The sequence below is a fragment of the Stenella coeruleoalba genome (assembly GCF_951394435.1).
Source record: "Stenella coeruleoalba genome assembly, chromosome: 5".
Classification (NCBI taxonomy): Eukaryota; Metazoa; Chordata; class Mammalia; order Artiodactyla; family Delphinidae; genus Stenella; species Stenella coeruleoalba.
The window spans coordinates 73,910,802-73,932,115 of record NC_137150.1 but is presented as its reverse complement, the minus strand read 5'-3'; the positions used below and the strand labels follow the sequence as shown (position 1 = coordinate 73,932,115).

The 21,314-nt window shown below is 36.6% G+C and overlaps 1 protein-coding gene across 1 annotated transcript in view; it reads right to left on the bottom strand.

Annotated features, from left to right (window-relative positions):
• OSBPL11 (oxysterol binding protein like 11) overlaps positions 1–21,314 on the bottom strand; it is a 99,323-nt gene that overhangs the window by 58,966 nt on the left and 19,043 nt on the right. The window contains exons 2-5 of the mRNA XM_079923163.1: positions 13,947–14,015; positions 8,159–8,334; positions 7,243–7,322; positions 5,203–5,379 (exon numbers count right to left, since the gene is read on the bottom strand). Coding sequence (XP_079779289.1) covers positions 5,203–5,379; positions 7,243–7,322; positions 8,159–8,334; positions 13,947–14,015 — 502 coding nt within the window. The remainder of the gene's footprint in view (positions 1–5,202; positions 5,380–7,242; positions 7,323–8,158; positions 8,335–13,946; positions 14,016–21,314) is intronic.

The window sequence follows — 21,314 nt, the reverse complement described above, 5'->3', positions numbered from 1 at the left end:
TGGACTCTTGTCGGGCGGTCTATGGAGTCAAAACTATTTTCACAATAATTTTAGGAAATTAATTTGCCTTTTTCACTTGGTGGCATTTGCACTGATGGTGTGAAAGCAATGGTGGGTAAAACTGCTGGTGTCTTAGTTAGAATGAAGGCAGTGTCATCATCATCAACAGTACTAGTCATCATTGTATTCTTCACTTCCATGCACTTAAGGCGGGGGGCGGGGAGCTGGGGGTGAGCCAGTTTTACTTAAGAATGTTCTTGAAAAATTAGTAAAAATGATTAGTTTTACTATATCTTGACTCTTGAGTACACATTTTTTAATAGTCTATATGAAAAATGAGAAGTACACTTCCGTTGCATATCAAAAAAAGTGCACTTCTGCTGCATACCAAAGTACTGTGGTGGCCTAAGGAAATGCACTTATGAGACTGAGCTGCAAGCTGAACTAGCTGTTTTTTCCACAGATCACCATCTGACATGAAAGAATCCCACCTCTTCCTGGCACACAGCTCTTAAAACTGTTGTAATTTCCTAGGTGATCAGAGCATAGGGGCATCTTCTGTCACAATATTTGGTTTCCTGTAATAGCTTCAGAGCATAAAGGTGAAACGTGTCCTTTGTTATTAATAACAAACCGCTTTCAACCACAGTAGAGTTAATGGAGTGATTTTTGCAGAATCCCTCGATGGGGGCTGATTGCCAGGGGACTCTACCCTGTAGATTAGAGGGTTGGAACTTTCAGCCCCACCCCCCAACCTCTAGGGAGGAGAGAGGAGCTGAGGTTGAATTAATCAGCAATGGCCAGTGATGGAGTCAATCATGTCTAAGTAATAAAGCCTCCATAAAAACCCATAAGGAGGAGGTTCAGAGAGCTTCTGGTTGGTGAACACATGGAGGTGCTGGGAGGGTGTGCAACCAGAGAGGGCATGGAAGCTCTGCATCCCCTCCCCAATATCTTGCCCTATGGATCTCCTCCTCTGGCTGTTCCTGAGTTACAGTCCTTTATAATATACTGGTAATATAGTAAGTACACTGTTTTCCCAAGTTCTGTGAGCTGTTTTAGCAAATGACTCAACCTGAAGAAGGGTTAATGGAAACCTCCCATTTATAGGTGGGGTTACAAACACAGGTGACAACCTGGACTTGCGAATAGCATCTGAAGTGGGGTCAGATACTATCTCAGATAAATAGTGTCAGAACTGAATTGAATTGTAGAACACCTAGGTGGAGTCTGCAGAGGGTCAGAGAACTGCTTAGTGTGGAGGAAGCCTCCACACATTTGGTGACCGGAGGACAGAAGTATAGGGTGTTGCAGTAGAAAAGAGGAGGAACACAGGGACGGTCCTCCTTGACATAAATAATGACTGTTAGAAACTATGGCTCTTCAGGCTTGGGGGTATGTGGTAGACATCTCAAATTAAACAAAATGACTTGCCACTTCAAGAAAAACAACTGACAGTATTTGTGGCCAATTATAAAATCTGAGCTTTAAAATGAAATTACAATCTTGGAAAACCTATGTCAGTTACCATGAGCTTGACAGGTTTCCCATACTAAAAGCCTTTTCTGATGAGATTAGCGGGGATCTTAATGAATGTGAATTTTTGACATTGTATACCAACATCTGTAAGACCTGCATAACTCTGAACTAGTATTTTCCAAATGACTAATGTGTAGTGTTACAAAATTGTGCATAGGTTAAAGATCCATTCAAAGTGCAAGACGAACCAATGTATTTTCATGAAACAGAATATGAAAAGTTCACTGATATATATTAGATTCCACACTGCATCTAACACTTAAGAAACTGCCACTGTCAAGTTTTGGTGGCGTATCAGAGAAGAAAAGCCACAATTAAAAAGCTATTAAAATATTCCTCTTTTTTCCAACCACGTATCTGTGTGAGGCCAAATTTTTTTTCATATATTTCAATCAAAACTACATATGGCAATAAATTGAGTGCAATTATTTTGTTTGTTTTGGGAAAAAATAGTTGACATAAAAATACGTTATTTATATTAACATGTATGAATTTATTAATTTTTATTTTAAAATAAAACATTTAAAAGAAAATTTTAAAGCAAGTATTTTTGAAATACCTGTTTTTATGTATAGATAACTAATAAAAAATAATAATAAATAAAATACCTGTTTTAATTTCTAATAAATTTCTAGTAAATATTGGTAAATTTAACCCATGTAAAACAAAAGCTCTTTGAGGTCCTCAATCATTTTTAAGACTGAAAGGGATCCCAAGACCACAAAAAGCTTGAGAACTCTTACCTGGAACCATAGGTCAGCGTGGTATCAAAAGTTTTCTCAATGTCTTTGAAGAGAAAAAGGATCTGCATAGTCTCAAAGTACCTCCCCAAGATATTTATTAACTACAGAGGGAAAGACAGCAACTTTACAGTGGAGAAATCCAGTAGAAGCTACCCTAACCAAGTCATCAAGGCCAACATCACCAGTAATACAACATAATGACATCATGAACTCCTTGATATAGGTACTAAGGATACATATCTTCTAGAGTATTTTTCCCAAAAATGTATAATCTCACTCAAATACTAAGAAAACATCAGATAAATGCAAATTTGGGAACATTAAATAAATATAACTGGATCTTCATAGGTGTCAAGGTCATGAAGGATAAGGAAAGACTGAGAAACAATTACAGACAGGAGACTAAGTAGTAATAACAACAACTAAATGCAACATTTTAGGACAGGATCCCATAACAGAAAAAGAATGTCAGTGGAAAAACTGTTAAAATTTGAATAAGGATTATAGTTACCAGTATTGTATCTATATAATTTCCTGGTTTTGATACTATGTTATGAAAGATGGTAACATTACAAAAAGTTAGGTGGGGGATATATAGAAACCCAGTACTACTTTTGCAACTTCTCTGTAAATTTAAAATTAGTCCAAAGTAAGCATTTAAAACGTGTTCTTGGACTTCCCTGGTGGCCCAGTGATTAAGAATCCACCTGCCAATACAGGGGACATGGGTTCCATCCCTGGTCCGGGAAGATCCCACATGCTGCAGAGCAACTAAGCCCGTGCGCCACAACTACTGAGCCTGCACTCTAGAGCCCGCAAGCCACAAGTACTGAGCCCGAACGCCACAACTACTGAAGCCCACGCACCTAGAGCCGTGCTCCGCAACAAGAGAAGCCACCACAATGAGAAGCCCACGCAACGCAACAAAGAGTAGCCTCCACTCGCTGCAACTAGAGAAAGCCCGTGCATAGCAACAAAGACCCAACGCAGCCAAAAATAAATAAATAAAATAAATAAATTTATTAAAAATTTTGTCTGAAGGACAAAAAATGGTATAAACTCTCCAAATGCACTATTTTCTCACAAATAGAATTATTCCATTGGAATTCAGAATGTTCCTAATAGAGTTATAATTTTATCATTTGACCTGTTGAGTTCTTAAAAGCAAAAACATCAACCTAGTGAAAACACAGACACTCAACTAAAACTTTTTTTTTTTTTTTTTTGGATGTGGCATTGGCACAGAGATTGCCAAACAATGGTCAACCTCAAATCCTAGGATAGTTACTGGTGCCATAATTCAGGAAAGCTGCCATTAAATTAGTCAGTTCTGTAAGTAAATACCTGTCCTTCCTAAAGAGGTAGTTGTGAAACTTTGGGGACACACACTCTCTACATACAAGTGTCAGAGCTACATGCTAAACATTAACATGCTATCACAATGATATGAAAGGTATATTTAAAATCACAGAACATTATAGTGTGGGTACTGTAAGAAATCACCCCTGAGTGTGAGAATAACAAAAGAACCATTAGAGCAAGAAAGAGAAGCGTGGGTGATTAAAGTCATCACAGTAGAAGAGAAGCTGAGATATGACAACAGTCTCAGTACAGCAGATCCTAAAGATCCAAGCACACACAAGCAGAGGTCTCCACAGATAGCTAAAATCTCAAATACAAAAAGGTTCCTTTTCCGTGAAAATGTGCACCAAAATTCATGACAACTTGAACTACATGCGTTTTCCTTGTTTTGAACATTTTACTGAAGTATATATACTGATATACAGTATTACAGATAGAAAAGTACACTTCTCACAAGTATATAGGCTTGATGAATTTTCATAAACCAAACACACCCATGTAACCAACACCCAGATCAAGAAACAGAACATTATCAGCATCTCTGAAGAACCCTCAAGCTCCCATCACTAGCCATGATCAGAGATTTCCAAAAATTTCATGGCAGCCTAACTTTTAAGGGTTAAGGAACATACTATGATACAAGTCTGCCCCTAGATATTTTTCTTTATTCTATCCCTTATCTTAACCACTTTTAATATTTCCTTTTCTTTCACTGTAGATTAATATATCAGTACCTTGATTTCCTTAAGACACAAACACCAATATTTATCAACAGATTGAATATCATCAACATAAATACTAAAAATGTATTGTTTTATGAAAAAAGGTATTTATAATTGTCACTTATTTATAACAGGACTAGAAAGTGAGTCAAAGCTATTGTTTGTTTATCTCAAGGATGTTACTTCATCTCTTTAAATCTCAATTTCTTCATCTATAAATACAAACCAAAATAACTTGATAGAGGGAACATCCTCCCCAGCTTCCTGCCTTAAATCATTTGGGTGTGATTTATAATATTATTTTCACAGTTCACTACACAGATATTTATAAGCTCTACCAAAATTAACTCAGTAAAATACACCCAGATTATTAAGAACCTAACAACTGCATTCTTTATTAACTAGAATTATTTGGTACTCAGTTTGAAAGAGAATGAAGAAAATGGTGAGATAAGGCAACATCAAGGATTTAACTATTCTATTTTTTTGTGTGTGTGGAATTCTCTATTTACATGTACCAGTTAAAGAAAATAGTCAGTTGCTTGACCATATAGTCTTTCCACTAGGCTTAATAACCCTTTGATCATAAATTTTACATTAAAGGAGTCTGTACTCTTACTTGAGAAATGAAAGATGCAGACTTTTGAAAGATGACACTGTACACAGAACCTAGTTGACAGACTTGAGGAAACTTAGGACACCTAAAGAATCAGGGACTCTTTAAGACTTAAACATTGAGGGCCCCAGAAGACACAGGATTTAAAAATTTTTGTGTGTCAAAACCAAGCAGTTAAGATTATTTTATGCATTTTAACTTGATTTCAATTCATACTTACTTCTCTGACTTCCACAAGATGGTCTGGAGGTAAGTTAGTTCTTTTGTTCACTGATTGTAGTTTGGAATGTCCAACATTAAAAAAGGAAATGGCATTTTGACTGGGTCTCCTCTGGGATATAGGAGAATTACCACTAGATGCAAGTGAGAAGCTCCGTGATTTCAGAGGAGGATTATTCTATTAGACAAACAAAGAAAATCATTCCTTTTTTAAACTTCAGGTTAACCCTCAACCTATACTAAACTAGAGTCTTTTACACACAGACAGTTTTAAAAATAAATGAACCTCAAAATTCACTACAAGAATAGCTCTGAAGATGATAAAATTTAAATCCTTCAAAGTTTAAGTATTTCACACATCCCATAGTAAACTGGTAACGTAGTTAGAAAATTAATTCCAGGTCTGTGCTGTCAAGAACTTTTTTTATCCACGTTAGAATGTATTAGAATAACAAGAAATTTCTAATTTCAGATCTTTAAACATCACGATTGAAGCAAAAAATATATTCAGCAATACTCAATATAATGTTCTAATGTAACATTCAAGTATCTTTGAAACAAACTAGCACTTTCTGGTCACTGCCAATGCTTAGAATCTTGTAGCACAAATAAAGCTTTTATGCTGGATTTCAGACTATAGGCCTAAATCACAACTTTAAAAAATTTAGCTATGGGGAAAAACCACTAGGAAGAAAAAGAAAAGTAGGTATGGAATCCTTTAACTATGCTTCCCTATATTATTTTTTAGACATTTCTAACCTCAGATTTCAAATACCGAGACCCTCCTTTTCATCTTAAAAAATAAAACACCCCAAAGGAGATACACAAATGGTCTATAAGCACATGAAAAGATGCTCAACATTATTAGTCATTAGAGAAATGAAATCAAAACCACAATGAAATTCTACTTCACACTCATTAGGATGGCCATAACAATTGTAAAAAAGGACAGTAACAAGTATTGGTAAGGATGTGGAGAAATTGGAACCCTCATGTATTGCTGGTGAGAACATGAAATAGCTTGACCACTTTGAAAACCAGTTTGGCAGTTCCTCAAATAGTTAAACAGAGAACTACCATATAACCCAGTAATTCCACTCCTGGGCATAACCTAGAGAACTGAAATCATGTGTTTACACAAAAACTTGAACACAAACGTTCACAGAAGTATTATTCATAACAGCCACAAAATGTAAGCAATCCAGGGAACTCCCTGGCGGTCCATGGTTAGGACTTGGCGCTTTCACTGCCATGGGCCCGGGTTCAATCCCTGGTTGGGGAACTAAGATCCCGCAAGCCACTCAGCATGGCCAAAAAAAAATAAAACAGGGCTTCCCTGGTGGCGCAGTGGTTGAGAGTCCGCCTGCCGATGCAGGGGACATGGGTTTGTGCCCCAGTCCGGGAAGATCCCACATGACACGGAGCGGCTGGGCCCGTGAGCCATGGCCGCTGAGCCTGCACGTCTGGAGCCTGTGCTCCGCAACAGGAGAGGCCACAACAGTGAGAGGCCCACGTACCGCAAATAAAAATAATAAAATAAAATAAAACAATCCAAATGTCCATCAACTGATGCATAAACAAAATGTGGTACATCCATACAACAGAGTATTATTTGGCCTTAAAAAGGAATAAAGTATGATACATGCAATGACATGGATGAACCTTGAAAACATTGTGCTTATTGTAAGAAGCCAGACCAAAAAAGCACATATTGTATGATTCCACTTACATGAAATGTCCAGAATAAACAAATCCACTGAAACAGAAATTATATTAGTGTTTGTCAGGGGACTGGGAAGAGGGGACTAGGGAGTGACTGTTGATGGATATGGGTTTTCTGGAAGGTGACGAAAACGTTCAGGAATCAGGCAGTTGCAACAGTTGTACAATCTTATGAATATACTAAAAACCATGAAATTGTACACTTTAAAAGGATAAATTTTATGGTATGTGAATACTATCTCAATTTTAAAATGTAAAAAAATAAGTTAAAAATCTTTTCCCATTTTTGTGCATTAATATCATATATGAATCCACATACCTTGCCAATAGCTTCAGTGTGGTGTTGTGTACATATCTGAAGTCTGCTAACCCAATGCTGTCGCTCTTTAGCATCTGTGGCTGATAAAAAGTATCTACAAGTTATTCACTTTTATATTTATTTTTAGAATACAATTAATTGTCTATAGCATGAAGAACAGATCACTGAAAATCAGGGATTGGTCTTACTCTCCCTAGAGCAAGTGTCCCTGACCAGAGGGAGGTAGGAAAGAGGCCAAAGCATCAACCTTGTTAGGTAACACCATAGCTGGATGTGGATACATTAGGAGGATAAATTACATGCAGCTAGGTGGGCATATGACATGTCTTAACTTTCTCATAAAAATATGCTCTTCCTTAAAGAAATAACCTTTATTAAGCATTTAATGTATCCTCAGTATATTCCTTCAGATCTCTAGAAGCATGCTCAATTAGGGTTATCATTATACTTTATATGTATTAATTAAATAAAAACAGAAACTTTATATATACAAATTAAATGTATCTAAACAGAAGTTATACTTTATTTTAATGAATATGAGCATTTTAATAAATCTCAATTATGTACATTAGTCACTAAAAACCACAGAGCATACCAACCAAATCAAGAAAGGGGGTAAAATACAAATCCATGGAAGACATAAAAAAAAATTTAAAGAAGTCTATGTTTTTAGAGTTTTCAGTAATCAGGATTTCCTCTACACAAATTTCTTAGAGGGCCCAATTTTAAACAGACTTGTTCACTGTGCCACTTAAAAAAAGTCATAAATTAAAACAGATTTCATAAATCCTTAAAGCAATTCCAAGGTTTAAAATATTGTATCTATATCATCAATGACAGCAGTTTCTACTTCCAAAACCTAAATGAAAGCAGGGAAGTATACCAACTTCTATTAATTCTCATATTTCAGTCATACCTCTGAGTTTATACTGTTCCCCACTGGCAGCATTTACAGTGAAGGTGTGAGAGTCCTCATCACTGGGTGATATTACAGCTCCTGCAAGCTGCAAAGTACCTCTGGGTTTTTGATTTCTAGACTGTTCATTCACAAAGTACTCCAATAGCCCAGCTTCATTGTTTAAAACAAAAAACCTGTAATGATTTTTAAAAAGGTCACAATTTTAAAATATTTCCCCTAGTCAAACTAAAGCAAACCAAATTTTAATCACACATTTTTGAGTTTTTGCTATAAATAAAATTCAAAAGCATCTCAAGAAGTACTTGGAAACACTAGATTGAATTTCCTAGCAGTAAATGTTATTGAAAAATTGAATGAGTTTAATAAAAGATATAAAACCTTCAGCTGTGAAAGAGGCATTTAATAGGGAAGAGGCATACTAGACAATGCAAAAAGGAAACAGAGATACAGTATCCTTTCAGAGGAAGATTTCTCTCCAGAATTCATTAACAGGGAGGGTAAGTTGCCCAAGACAAATGGTAGTGCAAATTTTTATTTAAAATTCACTGGAAACAAATCAAAGCATGAGCTCTGAAGTTAACAAATGCTAGGTAAGAAATGAATCTGATTTAAGATTTAATCAGTGAAATAAACAATAAGAATAATGCCAAGGTATTAAGATTTTGTGAACATAACATTAAATAGGTCACAACTAAAGATTACTTATCCTCTTTAAAAATGAAAAAGCTGCAACTGGAGATGCAGAAACAAGGAACTTGAAACTAAATGATGAAATACTGATACACTTTGGAAAAGAATTTGATGTTCTGATTTGGTTTTAGATTAACTACTTTAGGAAATATGTTAATTCGGATTCCAATTTAAGTAGTGCAATAGTTCTTTTCTTTAGGGAAAAAAACCTAAAAAGTTTCTGTTTCAAAAAGTTAATGTTTGGGTTTAGAGCAATTTGGCATTCGACATGTTAGTGTGTTCTGTAATAGAACCAGGTAGACAATTTAATCCAGTTCAAGTTCCTAGAAGATATTGTCTTAAGCAACATGGCAACCATATCAACCATACCAAACTGGAAGAGAATGGGATCAGCCTTTTATTCAGGGAAAGAAAAAGAAACAATGAGAAGAAAATACAAGTCGAAAGCGGATGCCTGAAAAGGGAGATGGGAAAGCAAGACTATTTCTCATTCGTCTTTTAGTATGCTTGTGATTTTAAAAATTATGTTCACATATTCTGATGATAAATTAATTGTAATATTTTTGAGAGCTTTAAACCTCCATTTCTTTAATTACTAGAGGAGTTAAACATTTTTCAATGTGTTTATTGACCATCTGTAGTTCTACTTAGTGAACTGCCCCTCACATTTCTGCCTATTTTTAAAAGGGTTGTTTAACATTATTTTCCCTAAGAGTTGAAGAGATTATTTTAATTAACACAAAAATAGCCACTAAAATCATCTTAAATTCCTAAAACATATGAAGTGTCCTTAGTAATCTGCCATGGTCTGAATGTGTCCCTGCCAAAATTCACATGTGGAAATCCTAACTGCTAAGATAATGATATTAAGAGATGGGGCCTTTTGAGAAGAGATCAGGTCATAAGGGCGTAACACCCTCATGAATGGGATCAGTGCCTTTATAAAAGAGACCCAAGGGACTTCCCTGGTGGTCCAGCAGTTAGGACTCGGTGCTTTCACTGCCATGGGCAGGGGTTCAGTCACTGGTTGGGGAATTAAGATCCCCGCAAGCCATGCAGTGAGGCCAGAAAACAAGAAAAAGAGAGAGACCCAAGAGAGCTCCCTTGGCCCTTTACAGCCATGTGAGAATACAATGTGAAGTCTGCGATCCAAAAGAGGATCCTTTCCTGACCATGCTGGCACCATAATCATGGACTTCCAACCTCTGGAACTGTGAGAAATAAATTTCTGTTGTTTATAAGTTATCCAGTCGGTGACATTTTGTTATAGCAGCCTGAACAGACTAAGTCATGAATCTACTACAAAAAATTCAGCAAGCAAATGGAAGGGGTCTGTTAGCAAGAAAGCAGTCTCTTGAATATACTAAAAATCATTGAGTTGTACACTTCAAATGGGCACTACATCTCAATAAAGCTGTGAACAAAGGAACAAATGAACAAACAAACAAACAAGCAATAAGGAAAGGAACAAACGAAGGAAACGAGAAAAGAAAGAAATCTCTTCTGACTGCTCTAAGCAATAAGCACAATTCATTTCAAACAGTCAAAGGAAAAAGACTGGTCTCTTCTCTTACAAGCAGTCACTTCAAAGAAAATTTAGAGAATAACATGTTTGGAAATCTCAAGTTTGCTGTGAACACATATTTCTTATCCCAAAAGCATTACCGTAAACTTACAACATGGGAGGTACTCACCTAGATATACAAAAGGAGGGATTGGTAAAATGATAGAAATGAGCCAATAACTGAATACCTTTCTAACACCAAGATAATGTTATGGACCCACTGGCAATAATAGAGCCCTTTGGGCTGTCTTTCATCATACATGAATTAATTCAAATGTTCTTCCTTCACCACTTCTCTGGAGATATTTTACAAGATGTATAGATTGGGGACAGAGAGACAATCCACATAGTGAGGAAACTTAATAAAGCTATTTTGCCCAGAAGGGTACAAGACTCTTGATTATAGTATTTTTATCAAGTTGGCCTAACCAAAAAGCTAAAGAAATGCAGAAACAAAGACTTAAGATTCAGCATCTATCTTTACATGCAGAAAAGTCACCTACGTTGTTAAAAGGAAAATTAAATAATTGTTTATTTTTTGCAACTTCAAAACTACAGACTGTCAGTTTGAGAAAATGACTAATCTTCAGAATAGCCCACAACTTAAGGTGAAGTATTATCAAACGGAACTTTAATCTAAAAAATATTCTGACTTGGAAGTATGTCTTATGATGGCAAAAATCAACTTTAGTGAAGATTCTGGATGGAAGGGCACCCATGTGCTTTGCTCTGACCATCCTAGACTTCAGCGCTGAGCGTGTATAGAACTCCTAAGCCAACTGGGCAGTGATCTCATCTTCAGGAATTAGAGTTGAAAGTGAAAGGAAGTGGGTTCAAGAGAGGGTCTTGCTCATTCCTAGGGCACTACATTCCAAAGCAAGCAGTTATTTATAGAGTACGCCCATGCTGGATTTTTCCAAGCTGCTCTAAGTTGCCCTTAGTCAAACAGAAATGGATTGCAGGGAAACTGCCTTGAATATCTGGCACAGGTGCAATGCTTCTGTTACTTAAGCTTTATCTGCAGCACAGGTACAAAGTGGCTAGGCCTGCCAAAGGAACTGAGCTCGAAGCCTAAGGCCCTTTAACGTGGTCTTAAACTTTCTGTTCCTCTTTTATCATTCAATCTGCACATTCCAGCCTGAGAACCCAGTATATCTCTGCTGTGCCACAAGCCTCCAGCCAGGTTGGCAGAAAATGGAAGTTTTTTCTAAAGTGGTCTTGCAGCAATCAAGTTGACAAGCTGAGACCTCTCTGATGGGGCAAGTTGGTAAAAGATTCTGTGTTCTCAGTGGCAAACAGGGATGGGTTGTCTTCATCCCCACTTCCTGCTGCTGCTAAAACTAGCCTTTTAGACAGCTGGAGGGATCACATGGGCAGAGGCAGTGCCCCTCCCTAAACTGGAACTTTGGCTTGGATCTCTTAGCTAACTCCTCAGGCAACCAGTGGCCAATGGATCTTTTTGGAAGGCTCCCTCATGCAATGACACAAACACCTGCCCCTTCTCCCCATGGTCTCAAGTTGCCACTGACCTGAAATGCCATCATTAACATATATTAAATCTTATAAGCTTGGGTATATTTTGGAGCTTTCTTACTCTGTTCCACTTCTGAGACTTTCTCAATAATATAATATGAATGAAAGTTGTTAATGTCATGGGGGAGAAAAGTTAACCTATTTCCCTTTTTTAAAAAGAGAACAAAGAATAGTGCTAAAAGCAGAGTGACGTAAATTTTTAAAAATATATATTTTATATGTCATTTAAATGTATAAGCTTTTAAAAAATTACATAAAAACTGAGGTGGGAAAATGCAAAATGAAAAGGCTCCCTTGACTTTGCTCCTCTTTTAAAAAAAAAAAAAACTGAGAACCTTAGAGAACTACCCTTTTCACTTCAACAGGAATGATTCCCTTCTATGTGTTCACATCCAGCTTTGACCTCTCATATGACCTCCAACTTCCTGCATATCACTCCTATTTGAAAGCCCTACTGTTACTTCAAACTAAACATGGCCCAAACTGCCTTCTCTTTTAATAAATCACATGTTCATCACAGCGCTTCAACTATTTTTTGAAAGTCTGAAAACCATTCTTTCATATACTATGTCCCATTTTCTAGTTGTTTAAGGTAAAATGCAAATTCAGCTCCAGTTATTCCATCATGCTTTTGACCTAGCCGAAAGCAGAGGTCTCCAAATGACATGTGAATAAGCAGCAGCATGTTATAATGCCAAGAACATAGACTTCAGAGTCAGAACTATTTGGGTTCAAATTCTAGCTTTAACATTTGTAAATTTAAAATCCACAATGAGATACCACTTAACACCCATTAGGATGGCTATTATTAAAAAAACAAAACAAAACCAAAAAAACCCACAGAAAACAGAAAGTAACAAGTGTTGGGAAGATGTACAGAAAGTGCAAGTCCTGTGCATTGCTGGTGGGAATGTAAAATGGTGCAGCTGCTATGGAAAACAATATGGAGATTCGCCAAAAAGTTAAACACAGAATTACCATGTGATCCAGCAATTCTATTTCTGGGTATATACACAAAAGAATGAGAGCAGGAACTCCAACAGATATTTTGTACACCAATGCTCACAGCAACATTATTCACGATTAGCCAAAAGGTAGAAGTAACCCAAATGTCCACTGACAGATAACTGGATAAACAAAATGTGGTATATACATACAAGGGACTACAATTCAGCCCTAAAAAGCTAGGAATCTTGACACACGCTACATAGGTGAAACTTGAGGACATTATACTAAGTGAAATAAGCCCATCACAAAAGGACAAATATTGTATGATTCCACTTTCATAAGGTACCTAGAGTAGTCAAATTCATAGAGAGAGAAAGTAGAATAATGGTTGCCAAGGACTCAGGGCAGGGGGAAATGTGGAATTATTGTTTAATGGATACAGAGTTTTAGTCTGAGAAGATGCAAAAAGTTCTGAGACGAATGAAAGTGATAGCTGCATAACAGTGTGCATGTATTTAACGCCACTGAACTGTATACTAAAGAATGTTTAAAATGGTAAATTTTATGTTATGTTTATTTTACCACAATAAAAAAAAAGGTTTAATACCCTGCCCTACAACTACCAATTCCACACAGTATTTAAGATAGCTGGCTTTACTACTTATTGAGTGCTTGTCTGACCTTCGGCTGGTTATTTAAACTCTCCAAGGTCCCAGAGAACTTTTGAGAATCTTGAACAGGCACCTAACACAAATCTCTTTGCCGTCTCCAAACCACCCTAAAAGCCTCACCACTGCAAGTATGCATAAGGCAAGTGGACAAATGATTCTAACTTCTGAGGCATTTGGAGGCTGCAATTTGGACAGATGTTAACTCCTCCTACCCCTTAAAAAGGAGAAGAAAGTCATTAGACTTTTAGAAAAAACATGGTAAATCTTTCTCTAACATGTTTCCCAGCCATATTTGTACTGAAGTAATATCAGAATATAAAATTATCAGCCCCATTTCTGGTCTCTTGGGAGAGAGATGTGACAGAATAATCACACTTACCTGTACTGCCACCCAGTGACAAGGTTGGTGTACTTCATTAAATAGCCATACACACTTTCCATGTGATCACTGTTTCAAAAAGATCAGAAAGGGCCAAAGTCAGTGAAAATTAGAAGAAATTCCAGGAAGTTAACTGTACAGTTTAAAAAATAGCTGTAGGGACTTGCCTGGTGGCACAGTGGTTAAGAATCTGCCAGACAATGCAGGGGACATGGGTTTGAGCCCTGGTCCGGGAAGATCCCACATGCCATGGAGCAACTAAGCACGTGCGCCACAACTACTGAGCCTACACTCTAGAGTCCGTGAGCCACAGCTACTGGGCCTGAGTGCCACAACTACTGAAGCCCACGTGCTTAGAGCCCATGCTCCGCAACAAAAGAAGCCACTGCAATGAGAAGCCCACGCACTGCAACCAAGAGTAGCCCCCGCTCACCGCAACTAGAGAAAGCCTGCGCGCAGCAACGAAGACCCAATGCAGCCAAAAGTAAATAAATAAATTAATTAATTAAAGAAAAAAAGCTGTAGACACATACTTTTCTACAAATACTTCAAACTTACTTCAGAAGTAAAATTTATAGGTTAACAAATAGAGCTATTTAATCCCCCATATTTCATACCCATAGGACTTTACCAGAGTTCTTCAAAGCAAGTGTAATCCCCCATAAATCACTATACAATATTCATATATAAAGTCATTATATACGTATAAAATTACATAAATATGAAACAAATATACTATACATATAATTATAAATAAAAATATTTTATAACTTAATTCAATACTAAACAAAGAAAATCCAGTTTTATGGTTCTAGAATAAACTAAAGAAGGTCTCCAGGTTGAATAGTTCTTCCTCAATCTGGTGGGACATGTTATGTCTTTGATTCTTTGGGCTTTCAAAATGAAGATCCTGTTTTTGATGAGTATGACACCTCACTCCTACTCCCCCACCCCAGACAGGCATGTGGCAAAGTGCTCATTGCAAGTCTTACCACTGGAAAGATTTATTTGGGACCTGTGTCGTTAGCCTTACTGAAAGTGAGTTTCTTTACCTCCTGCCCCCTTTTTCTATTTATCAGAAATGTTCTGTTACAGTGGTTCATAGAAAATGCAGTATCTTATTGATACTTTGTTTCCAATATTTTAAGGTTCCTTATACTTATGAAAAGATATTAAAGCTTCACCTACATTGATGTATCTTTTTGATATATGGGCTTCATTTTTCATTTTGTAACTTACATTAAGAATTCTTTTTAAACTCATCTACTCTAAAGTTTTAACTTTAAACTATAAGATGCAAACGATATTAAACATTTATTTTCTCTACCAACCCTGAATCACAGAGCTTACTTGGTAAAATTTCAGCTAACCAGCATCTAGGAAATGGAAAGTATAAGACAATTGGCAACCTTTAAAACATGGATATCAAAAGCAAAATCAAGAGAGAGCTGACACAACCAACAGAACAAAAATTTTTTAAGACTTAGGTTGATCTGAATGACAAATGAAAAGAGATGAAGATAAAGATACTCTCTTACACAAACACACAACAAAATGCCCAAACTGACTATAAGATTCTAGTAGCTATTATTACTGGAGAGCAAGTAGGAGAATGCCTCAGGGATAAACTCAATGTTGGGTGCCCTTCTAATCTCATTTCTTCAAAGTGCTTGGAAGTTGGGTGCCCTTCTAATCTCATTTCTTCAAAGTGCTTGGAAATAAAGAACTGATCCCATGACTGAGTATATGTTACTTTTTTTTCTGTACTTTTCTTCCATTCTAAGGCTGGCAAACAACACTGTTTACTAATATTAAGTGAAACGGCTCGTGTCCTTTTGGTTTCATACAGTCACTAATCTCAAGAAGACAAAGGCTGTCAACCTCTAAACTGCCAACCCAAAGTTATGATAAGTATACATGTATTCTGTCATGTTAAAACTGACAGTACCATTTGAATTCTCATTTCAGTAATTTCTAAAACCCCCATCTAGAGGAAGGATTCTTCTCTAGAAACCCAACCCATTGGATTTTTGCCCTACTTCCAGCCCTATGTCACAGCAAAGCTATTTCTTTCAGTTCCACTGGTACTTGAAAAGGCAGAGATTTCTAGTCTGGCACTCATGTTTTCCCCAGGCTTCAGGCTTAAACAGCTTTTGGGGGCCAGAGGAATCCCAATGCCCCTGGACTCTGCCCAAAAATAATTTCCCAAAGAGTTCCTAATCTGTTTTAGATATTTAACATAGAGCTTAGCTGTCTTGAACTGTTCTTGTCCTCAAAACTTATTCCTTCACTTATATATGGAATCTAAAAATAAAAACAAAAAACCCCCAAAACTCATAGAACAGATTAGTGGCTGCCAGTGGTGGGGGTGGGAGGTGAACAAAATGGGTGAAGGTGATCAAAAGACACAAACTTGCAGTTATAAAATAAGTCAGTCCTGGGAATGTTATTTATAGCATGGTGACTATAGTTGATAATATTGTATATTTGAAAGTTGCTAAGAGAATAGATCTTAAAAGTTCTCATCATAAGAAAAACAAAGTGTAACTGTGTAGTGATGAATGTTTTTTAAAATTTTTATTTATTTTTTATTTATTTATTTTCTGCTACGTTGGGTCTTCATTGCTGTGCACGGGCTTTCTATAGTTGCGGTGAGCAGAGGCTATTCTTCGTTGCAGTGCGCGGGCCTCTCACTGCAGTGGCTTCTCTTGTTGCAGAGCATGGGCTCTAGGTGCGCAGGCTTCAGTAGCTGTGGCACGTGGTCTTCGTAGTTGTGGCTCGTGAGCTCTAGAGCGCAGGCTCAGTAGTTGTGGCGCATGGGCTTAGTTGCTCCACGGCATGTGGGATCTTCCGGGACCAGGGCTCGAACCCGTGTCCTCTGCATTGGCAGGCGGATTCTTAACCACTGCGCCACCAGAGAAGCCCAGTGATGCATGTTAACTAGACTTATTGTGATCATTTTGCAACATATAAAAAAAATTATATTGTGCACCTAAAACTAATGTTATATATCAATAATATCTAAATTTTTAAAAAACCTTATTCTTGGTCTATTTTGTCCTGTAGCTTCATAACCTGAATATTTATTTACACTCTGTACCAATCCACAAAAGGCCTAGGGTGTCACATAACCTAAATTAAATATTTCTCCAAAGTACCCAGATATTCCATAATTCAGCATTTTAAATTTTCCCCTTTAATCTAGGTTCTCTACACCAAGCTTTCATTCCTAGATAAGAAGCATTTCATAGCTATTAGCATGCTATAAAAACATTACAACTCAGTTATAGTTCAATTCCTCTGGTTCTAGGACTATATATATTCTTCAAATGGATATGTGAACTGTGCAGAGAATGTTTATTAAACTTCAGATAAACTATCTACAACTGAGAAAAACAAAATCTTCATTTCAAAGCAATCAAAGATTATGCCTCATGTCCCTTATTTTTGTTTAGTCCCTCATATTATTAAAGGTATTCCTCATTTTGGTCATATCTAAGTTATTTATATCAGTCATTTAATGACTATCAATGAATTTTTAAGAGTATAATTTCAGTAGCATCATTCATTAAATAAAATGAACGTGTATCCTTGTATTCCACAGTACAGTAATGTTTTATGTTTAATTTTTAGTGTTTTAATATTTTTGATACTTGCATCTAAAGAGTTAACCTTCTCACAAAAATCACAAGCGGGATACTGACATGGTTCATTTGGTAGTAGCATAAAGCCAGCTTCAAAAGAAACAAATTCAAATATGTACTTATAAACTGCTGGCCTGCTTTTACTACAGAAAACAGACATCTGAGGTTACAAAGAACCAACTGAAGAGCAATCCATTCTTGGAACAGCTGGTTGCACTGTCCCTCTCTCATCCTTCCCCTTCTCTAGTCAGTGCAACCAGCTGATGTGGAACCACTGTGCCATCTGGTGGCCAGCATAAAAAGCTCTGTGAGTGAACATCTTTCGTTCCCTCTCCTTTCTTCTCTCTACTTCCTTATAGTTATTATGTAGTACTTCTAACACTCATGCTTTGCTCCTATTTAAAATGCGTAAATTTAATAGAAGATTTACCTGTTAATATGAATAAAACCTAGTTGTTAAAGTGGGAATATACCATATATCTGATTATATCATACTAATATTCTGTGTTCTGTGAATTAGAGATGACGGTCCAAAAGACTAATACACAGAAAAATAAGCTATGAAAAAGTTAATTTCTTCTTCAGTCCTTCAGCAACTCCACCACTCAACAAATTGCGTATATTCTGATCTTGTTAACGTTTTATTGAAATTAGCGCTAGAAGCTGATAGTCTATAAATACAGTTGATTAACTGAACTATATGCCAAGTGGCATTATTCTGTTTGAGGTTCATCACCTCCTAGGTATCTTAACAGTGACTGCTTCAATTCCTAACTCTTCATTACTATAACACACATTTCTTAACCCTTCTTTATCAGACTTAAGGAAGATATGCAGAAGCTTTTAAAATTAAACTACTTTTTCACCAACATTGAATTCAGTTAAAAAAGTCTGTTTCCATGGTTAGACCCCGGTAGACTAAACCCTGTATTTTGAGAACAGAGGTTCCGATCAATATTATATGTAGAGAAACGGCAAGAACCTTGGAAGCCACAGAGACTGTTCTATTCTTCACTGATTTTCTTTCTTCATTTATTTTTAAATGTTAAGCATTTATTTGTATTTTAATAAAAACAAAATTAAATAATATATAAAATTAAATATGTGAAAATTAAACATAGTTTTAAAATGAAAAAATAAAATAAAATTAAGCCACTTTTTTTAACAGTTTCACATCCTTTTATTTCAGTTCAACACTATTGCTCAGTACCTTCTAAATGAAAAGCACTCTGAAAATCCACAGAAAAGGATGGGGAAGTAAAAAAGGCGATTCCTCTCCATCCCAAATCCATTACCTAATATAAAAAAAATGTACGTCCTTGAAGAAAAAGACAATGACCCACTGGAACTCTCTGCTTTTAGCTGTCATACAAATGAAAAGGGTAGTTTTTCATTTGTAGAAAGGGTAGAGTCCTGTGTTAAAGACACAGGATTCATTAAACAAAGACACAGGATTCAATAGTGATTAGGTTGAAACGATGGACGGGACTTGACTTATCAGATGTGGAATGAGAGTGAGAGAGAAGGGACAAGGGGAACACCCAGATTTCCAGCTGGCACAACTGTGTAGATACGAACAAACGCCTTTATGGGGATCATAAAGGAAGTTTTGGATTTGTTCCAATTTAACATGTTGAATTTAAGGGACCTGTGGGACATAACACAGGGAGATATGCAATAAGGTAGCACAATTTGGACTGAACATACAGATTTTGGTAGTGATCAGCATATAAGCATGTAACTGGTATTTGAAATGATGAGAGTAAAGAAAATCACCTAGGAAATATTATAAAATGACAAGAGAAGGGACAGAGTCTAAGAGAGAACCCTAAGGAAAAGTTTTAAAGCAAGAGGAGTACAGAGAGGAGATAAGTAGATAAGTAGTAGGAAGAAAATCAGGAATATTTCAAGTAAGTTTTTGGTCAAGAATGTTTAATACTATTGAGGGGTGAAGGAAGATGAAGACTGAGAAGTTTCTATTAGAGTTAACAACCAAGGGAATCCCCTGGCAGTCCAGAGGTTGGGACTCGGTGCTTTCACTGCTGTGGCCCCTAGGACCCCACAAGCCGTGAGGCACAGCAAAAAAAAAAAAAAAAAGATTTAACAACCAAGAGATAACAGTTCCAATTTAATGATGAAGGCAGAGCCAGATGGCAATAACTGAAGAGAGACTGGGAGAAAGAGAAGTGGTTAAGGTGATATTATGGGCTTAAGGCAACGGTAGCTGTAAGTGCCTGACAGGCAGGATATAGTAACGAGAAAAAGGCTCACCACAACTCAGGAGAGTGATAGAAGGAAATGGGGGAGAGGTGGGCTCCAGAGCCCAGGTAGAGGAATTAGAGATGGATACCTTAAGGCATTTAATTACAGACAGAAATTTATGCAAGCTGTAGTAAAGGAGGTGCCAGTCAAGCCACAGTTCAAAATTCCTACTTTCTACTAGGCAAGAACTATCCTCCAAAAAGGCTTAGTTTTGGTTCATTACCTTGTAACATAAATAGCATGAAGGGAGGGAGCAGTCTGCTTAGCTGAGGAAAAAGCAACTGACAACAGATGGGAATGACTGCAACACATGTACCTCCTGGCGCTGTAAAAAGATATTCCACAGAGCAGTGACTGCTTCTTACTCATCCTAGCAGTCCACGCAGCACCTAGTGTATAGCCTGGGATATAAACAGGTGCTCAATACATCTCCACTGAATGAATTAGGCAATGGGAAGACAGAAGCAGAATTTTTCTATAAAACCACAAGACAACTGAGTAGCCTGCAAAAAAACCCAAAACAACAAAAAAACAAAAAACAGCAACAACAACTCAATTCACAGCCTGTATACTCAAATAAATCCCAGCTAAAACTAATTCTAATTTCAACTGTGTCTTAATCTATACCAAAAAGTATACAAGTCAAGGGAGACTTCCTCCCTTCTGCTAAGAGTCTTAAAAATGTTAATGCTCTTTGGTCCAAGAACTTCACTTCTAGGTATCCAGACAGACGATTAGAAATGTAGACAAACATAATATGCAAACATGTCCAATGTAGCACTATTTATAATAGTAAAAAAAATTAAGTGAAGAGACAAGGAAATGAATGGAGAGGAAAGGAAGAAAAACAAATAAGCTAAATGAATGGCATAAGAAAATGATTAAGAAATATGATAGAATAGTATTCACCAATTAAAATGTTTATGAGTTTCTAACAACATGGGGAAACGCTTATTAATAGCACTAAAAGTACAGGTTACAGAATTTTATATAGTGTGTAAAATATATGCACAGAACAAAAGTACACAAAACAGTTAACTGTGGTTATCACTGGATGGAAGAATTATGAATGATTTAATTTGCTCCCTTTACTGTTTCACATTTTCCAATTTTAATATATTATTTTTATAATCAAACAAAACATTTTTTAAATGTTCAATTACATTGACTAGGTGGGACAGTCCAGGCACAGAGCTATTTACACTTATTAATAGGTATGGATTAAATTTTTTAAAACTTTCCCATGTGACTATATGAGCATTGCTCTTTTGGGATGTAGAACTGTGTTTCCTAAAAACCCTTACTTCTCAAATTAGGTTACACATATCCAAAACTGGGCTAGATGGCTAGGAGAAGAGGGTAAAACTAGACTATCTTTCTAAAGCAAATTTACTTGACTATAAGAAGTTAAAGGCTTTTTAATGTCAAACCTCACATAAATGTTAAGAAACTTGCTCCCTCC